General features: G+C 43.2%; 1 protein-coding gene across 1 annotated transcript; it reads left to right on the top strand.

Moving 5' to 3' along the window:
- Window positions 1–1,384: 1,384 nt before the first annotated feature.
- Window positions 1,385–2,712, top strand: LOC123496955 (uncharacterized). Its single transcript, XM_045232397.2, has 2 exons — window positions 1,385–2,089; window positions 2,341–2,712. Exons 1-2 carry the CDS (start codon window positions 1,387–1,389, stop codon window positions 2,412–2,414), a joined length of 777 nt encoding a protein of 258 aa, XP_045088332.1. The 5' UTR covers window positions 1,385–1,386; the 3' UTR covers window positions 2,415–2,712.
- The last annotated feature ends 4,489 nt before the right edge of the window (window positions 2,713–7,201 follow it).

The raw sequence follows: 7,201 nt of genomic DNA, 5'->3' as shown, positions 1-7,201 counted from the left end.
CCAACCCATTCACCTAAGATCTCAAGGTAGATCAACCTGTACTCTGTACCCCCTTTATAAATACAATGCAAGCAGGACGTAGGGTGTTATCTCCTAGAGAGAGCCCAAACCTGGGTAAAATCTTGTGTCTCTGTTACCATAATGCCAAGGCTACCAGCTCGGGACCCCCTACCCGAGATCTGTCGGATTCGACTCTGTCATTGGTGGCCCATACAAGTCTCTCTGTGTAGGCGAAGCGGCTCGATGGCATCACCAGCTGATGGTTAGATCGGCACCGGCACAGCTTCTGCACCGAAACTCCTTCACTTCGGTTTAACCGAATCATCGAATAAGATTGAAGCTCCAACACCACATCGAGACATCGAGCTTGACGACTCAAACTCTGCAGTTATCTGCACCGAAATGATGCCATCCTCAAATAAAATGCACGTTGAGAAAGTAATACATTATCTGCACTAAAATGACGTTAAATTTATTCATAGAAGAGTATACGAATGCCCCTACACTTTCCACCTCCAAAGAATTCCGCTTGTGCAGTACGTCTTCCATGTTTCAAAAGAAGGAATTACAACAATTTTGCTTGTGTAGTACACAAAACACTATCAACAGTTGCAACAACAAAATTAGTATCATTAAATGCATGATAAAATTTATTTTCACGTTATACCTATCTACTACTCTCTATGTTAACAAATATAAGATGTTTTGGATATTTCAGAAAAATGTTAGAACATTTTATAGAAGTGAACGGAGGGAGTAGTACTGTATTTGTTGGTGGTTTTTTCTACGAATTTGGTTAAACTTTGCCGCATCATTTGACTTCAGACAAAACTTGTACGCCTACTTTTTGAGCAAAGAGGAAATATTATTCAACGTAGGCTTTGTTCTAATTTTGCTGTGTTGTAAATTTAATTTGATATTTTTCTCAACGCCCACTGCCCGCTGCATGCATAGCTTGGATTCTCCGACCTTTTCCTTTCCTTTCCCGTATCATCACGCCGTTGTGCGGTTTGTGTTTTCTGGGTTTTGGTGAACAATATCCGATGAGTTCCAAATTTAAAAGTATGGATAGTTTTCAAATAAAAAAATCTTATCCATCGCAGCTAGCTCACCAATAGAGTTATGCACCAACCGTATATAGCATGCAAATGGTTAGCTTGTTTGAACGTCCAGCTCTATCCGCATAAAGACGACACGTGCAAATGGTTAGCTGTATTGACGTAGGAATCTTTTCTAGATTCTCTATTCATATAGGTATGCAAAATATTCAAACTTCTTCTATCTCTAACGTACATTGCCAGCAAAGCGGGAGCTATAATATATAGCTGGGCATCCTCTCCTACCATCCACGCATCCTTCTCTCCGTCCCTTCCCCTCGAGCAAACAATGGCGCTCTCCAAGCACACCCTCGCCATGTTCTTTGCCCTGCTGGCCATCGCAGCGACGCTGCAGCCGTCCGATGCGAGGCTCCGGTCCGCCGCCGCAAACCAAGAAGAAGTCAAAGCCACCACCACGGCCGATGGAGACGCCCCGTCTCTTCCGAACCTGCCATTGCCTCAGATTCCCGGCGTGCCTAGCCTACCACCGCTATTCCGCTTCCTTTTCCCGCCACTCCCAGGTGCTCCTCCGTCTCAAATACCTCAGATCCCTGGCATGCCTAGCCTACCACCAATATTCCGCTCTCTCTTCCCGCCACTGCCCCAGATCCCTGCCTTGCCGCCGCTGTTCGGCCCACTCCCTGTTGCACCGCCGGCTCAAGGATTGCCTCAGACCCCCGGCATGCCACACTTCCCACCAAGCACCGGATCGCCTTCACCACCGCCACCAAAGGAGTGCCTGACACCATTGACGAGCATGATACCGTGCATGGACTACCTCACCAACATCACGGTGTTCTCGCCACCGGACGCGTGCTGCGACGGCCTCAAGTTGGTCGTCAACACTGCGCCGATATGCCTCTGCCACGGCATGAACAACAACGGCGGCATGAGCAAGCTCTTCCCCAAGCCCATAGATCCGATCCGCATGATCATCCTCCCGGTTAGGTGTGGCGCCATGATACCCATCCAGACGATTTTCTCCTGCGCCAGTAAGTTGCTAATCTTGTTTTGTGTGATTTTTTATTGGGAGTACCTAGAACTCATCTAAATGAGATATAATTTGGTCTCATTCACTTTGAAAATAAAAACAAATACAACCCATGTCAGCACACACGCATCTTATAGCATCACATCCAATGGCTATATCTCATCTAGATGAGTTCTAGCAAAACTGTTTTTTATTATATATATGCTTGCTTTGAAGTAGATTTATTAACTTGCATTGGTGATGATTTGACAGCCCAACCATTGCCACCGTTGACGCCTCCTGCCACGTCTCCAGCGCCTGCTGCTTCTCCCGCGCCATCACCATAGGAGCAAGAGGACGCACCGATCGCCAATGGTTTCATGAATATTATATATACATACCCGTGATTACTTGGATGTTTAGTGGATTCGTTTTAGTTAGGGTTTTTTAGGTACCAGAGAAAGATTTGAGGTTTTAGGGGCTCAGTTCGGACGTCATATGTAGCTCCTAGTGCTACTTAATTGCCATAAGTATAGGTATATGGAGTCATGCAAGATCTCCGTCACACGATGTAAACGTCAATGGATAATACTATACTAGATCGATGCATGCTTTGATTTTATTTGTGTGATTTTTTTTGTTTGATAAAAGAGAGCTTTCCTCTCCAATTTCCATTAAAAGAAATCATCAAGTCTTGAAACTACTACAGACGCGAGCAAAAGAAAAAGGCAATAACGATGCATGATCTACCATGGGGAGGAAATGCTATCCACCCCTCTCCCCCCACACAGCAGATCACCTAAGGTCCAAGCCTGAGAGAGACGACTCAAAACCAGCAACGAACATCAGACCCCAGGTTACGTACTTAATACAAGAGTAAAATGCATCAATTTTCAAAAAAAGAAGAAGAGTAAAATGCATCATAAATCCTAAAACTATTGGAGGTGTGTCAGTTTAGTCCTATAACTTCGAAACTGCATTTTTGGGTTCTAAAACTATTGAAGGTGTGTCAGTTTAGTCCTATAACTTCGAAATTGCAGTTTTGGCTCCTAAAACTATTGAAGGTGTGTCAGTTTAGTCCTATAACTTTGAAAGCGCGGTTTTGGGTTCTAAAACTATTGAAGGTGTGTCAGTTTAGTCCTATAACTTCGAAACTGCAGTTTTAAGCTCTAAAACTATTGAAGGGGCCGCCCCAGCGGCCGCGTCGCGGGAGGGGGATGTCGTCCTCCATGCCGACTGACTCAGGATCTCCCCCCGCGGCCGTGCCAAACATATCAGTGAGGCTGGCCTGCAGCTCATGACCACGTAGGTGGTGGGCGCACAGGTTGCAACACACACTGCGACGTGGAAGCGTATGAACCACTTTTGGGGAAGTAAACACATATAAAAGGCTCATTTAAAAAACTGCATCATAGATGCTGGCCATGCAAGCTTAGGACCTGAGATGAGCAAACTTTTAATGAGACTAAACTAACACACTTTCAATAGTTGTCATGAGCTACAGGCCAGCCTCACTGATACACATATCAGTGAGGCTGGCCTGCAGCTCATGACCCCTAGTCACGATACAAGGCTACATAGACACAAAGGACAGGGAAACATGCAGGGGGAGAGCCGATGAACATAGCATCCTAGAGTAGCACCTGAAGTCCATAAAAAAGTACAGTAGTCATCCCGTTGTCATTCTTCTGCTTCCCAACCGCCATCCATGAGCTGACATGAAGACCTCCCCTGCTACCCTCTCCACTTGATTCACACCGCCGTCATCATTCTACTTCTTTCGGAATTTGTTTGCAAAATGTTTCAATCATGTAGCCATTTCAGTAGGAGTAGGGCATTTCGGTGCCCAAGCTCATCTGCAGTCGGCTAGAAAAAAAATCGTAAAAAATTCGAAACAAATTCAAATTCCAAAAAATAATTATGTGGTAGACAATTTTATGCGTGAGGCCCGCTTCAAATTTCTAGTCATTTGGACATCTGAGCAGCTCTCAGCAAAAAAGACAAATCGAGGCAAAACAGTACATGAACAGCAAACATTTTTACAGAACTCCAATTTGTGTTTTTTGCTGAAAGCTCCTCATACATCCAAATGACTTGAGAATTAAAGCAGACCTCACGCATCAAATTGTCTACCGCACAAAAAAATTGGAATTTTTTGAATTTTTCTAGTATTTGTTTTTATTTTTTCCATCAGCGCAGGTGCAGATATGGATTTTCGTTTCAGTATCATATTAACAGGGAGGCAAGGGTCATCCACCTTGCTATTATCAAAGATCATTTTATTGCGAAGTTTCCACAATGTCCAGAATATGGCAGAAATACCCACCACTACTAGACCCTTTTCATCTTTATTAAATTTTTTGAACAAGGAATCAATATTATCAGGAACTTTATTTGTGTGATGGCCCAAAATAAACGCTGGGTTTGTCTGATTTTTTTTGAAAAAAGGAAATATATTAATATCGCGAAGATATCAATTACACCCAGCCTCTGGGGTTTATCTGATCTATATACGTGCATGTTTGCTGGCTCGTTTTGTACGTGAAAGCCTAGCTAGATCTGTATGCTAGCAGCTTAACTAAATCTGTGGCCGGTCATCAGGTTCTCCAAGTGCTATAGAAATCATGGATGCCACCAGCAAGACACAAAGGAAGATTTTCTTAACGAGTTTCCGGAGGTCAGACGCACACATTCCTACCATGTCTCTCCTCTCATCCCTATACCCCAGAATAATTGCTACACAATATAGAGCTGAACTCCATTAGTTGAACAACTTGCTCGATCATTACAGCAGAGGGACCCAAAGCATAGCAAGACAGGGAAAGGGAACCACTAGAGGGGTAAAGAGAGTGATGAGAAGGCAGGCAGCCACCCTACCTGACCTGGGCACGTCCTTCTTGCAGCCCCAGTTCCTCTTTGTCATCGAGGGTTTACCCTTATTTTTTTTTAAGAAAACGAGGATCAAGCACGGGAAGAGGAACATTGTTGACTGACCCCGACGGATGAAGCTTGCTTAATTTCCTTGAGTATGAAAATGCAACAGAAGCTCACATCCAAATTAAGGATATGAATATGTGATGTTCAAGTTCACGAAAAGGTGCCATAGCACCCGGGTGTCTAGGCACCCTTTTATCTGGTGCGTCCAGTATTTTAAAGATTCGTGCTGAAGCCTAGATAGCAGCAGCCCACTTGCAAATTAAGCAGGTGATTTTCATACTAGAATACCTAGCTAGGCTGCAGGAGACAGACCTACTCTGGCTGCATGTCACGCACAGCAGCGACGTAGCCATGCAAGGAGGTCAGGCCATGCTATACTGTCTATGTTTTTGTGTGCATGTGATGTACTAGTGAAAGGACAAGACATGAGGAGTGCATGCGGGAGTATCAGGACATTCAATATTTATTTACTAGTCTCCACCTGCACAACACACAACTCACCCGTGATAAAAATATACAAACCTGGAGAAATGTCAGAGAGAGAGAGAGCAGATTATAAGAGAGAATCTCGTTTGTCTTGCATGCAAAAGCTACAAGAGATAGTGTGTTGCATTGATTTCTGTATCTGAGTCAAACAGAAGTGTGTATTGCATGCATGTAGTCATGTGTGATAGGACGTAACGGTCAGGCCCTTTTTTCTCCATCGATGAACAGTGAGTATGCTGCCCAGGATCACATGCTTAGTGAAGCACTAGACGAGCTAATGAATTCCATTTCTACAGAGCGCGGCGCAGATCTCTATGTGCAAGATTCTGGACCGATGGTGGGATAAGAGGGTGGCTAGACACCCGGGTTCTAAAAAACCAGTCTCTCAAGTTAATTATATAATGCTTTGTGCTACAAAGTCAGTTATGGACTTACGGAAGGAGGTTCAGGTTCAGGTTCCAGGACAACAGCTGAATAACTGGTGGTATAATGGGGGGAAAAACTCGGCCTACTACAACATCCAAATAACTGGTCAGTTCTTTAAGATAAAACGCCAACAAAAGCTGTTCTAATTAAAGAGAGTAAGAAACAAGATGAACCATTCGGTTCCCAAAGCAAGCAACAATTCAAAAAAAAAAACTAGTGTAGTTCCATACTCTTGCACTAGAATTCGTCAGAGTAATAAATTTCTTTAGTAAGAACAGCTTTTGTTGGCCAAATGTCGAGAGAACAACACTTTTATTTACAAGTGCCGCATTTTGAGGCAATCAGCTACAAAATTAACAGTTCCTTACATTTAGCCACTAAAAATGTACCTTTAAGAAGGTTAATTGCCTCGCAATTTCGCAAACATCATCCAGAGTTCCAGACTCATGACATCGTGGTAGAAGAATACTAGTGACTAATACCAAAAATAAATGCAAACGTATCTCTCCAAGTATCCCAATCCAAATACATCCAAGTATTGAAGGCATGCCATGCATCATGCAATTGTTCATTCTTCTGCCAGCACAACATGCTATTGGAGAAATTTGCGTTCATGAATTGTCATGCTGGCAGTTGAGGATTGCCATGCTACTACAACAAAAAATGTGATCCTACATGTCCATGAATTGCCATGATACAACAAATAAAATGCCATGATACAACAAATAAAATGCCATGCTACAACAGAGAAAATGACATGCTCACCCGCAAAAAGAAGAAGAGAAAATGACATGCTACATCATAGAAAAAGGCCATGCTACAGCGTAAAAACTACTGTGGGGTTTGTTTTAGCTTTTGGTAAAGCGTCTCAAATGTCGTATTTGACAACGCGTCTCCATCTGTGGGGTTTGTGCTAGCTTTTGGTAAGGTGTCTCAACTCCCATAACATGTGAGCCAGCGCTATATATTGTATTGATGTGTTGAGAGGGATCTCGTGGTCGTTTATAGAAGTTGTTCAGTTGAACAACAAACCATCGAGAGACTACAGAGGGAGATCGAGATACATACGGGAGAGATAGAGAGATAAGGCTAAACAAGATTAAAAGAAAACAATCTCTCTAACTACCCTACACTTGAGGTACAAATCTGACCTCTAGTTGTTTGTTTGCAACTCGTTCTCTCACAAAATGAAAATATATCTCAATATGCTTTGTCCTGCCATGGAAAACTGGGTTAGCAGATAAATAAGTAGCACAAAGATTATCACACCAAAGACATGTGAGTT

The sequence above is a fragment of the Aegilops tauschii genome, chromosome 1 (assembly GCF_002575655.3).
Source record: "Aegilops tauschii subsp. strangulata cultivar AL8/78 chromosome 1, Aet v6.0, whole genome shotgun sequence".
NCBI classification, from domain to species: Eukaryota; Viridiplantae; Streptophyta; class Magnoliopsida; order Poales; family Poaceae; genus Aegilops; species Aegilops tauschii.
The sequence above is the reverse complement of the archived record's forward strand: the minus strand, read 5'-3'. Positions and strand labels throughout refer to the sequence as shown.

Bases quoted from the DNA above. Each gene is read 5' to 3' on its own strand.
- LOC123496955 (XM_045232397.2), top strand. From the start codon at position 1,387: ATGGCGCTCTCCAAGCACACCCTCGCCATGTTCTTTGCCCTGCTGGCC. The intron at 2,090-2,340 runs GTAAGTTGCTAA...ATGATTTGACAG, and splicing joins GACGATTTTCTCCTGCGCCA to CCCAACCATTGCCACCGTTG.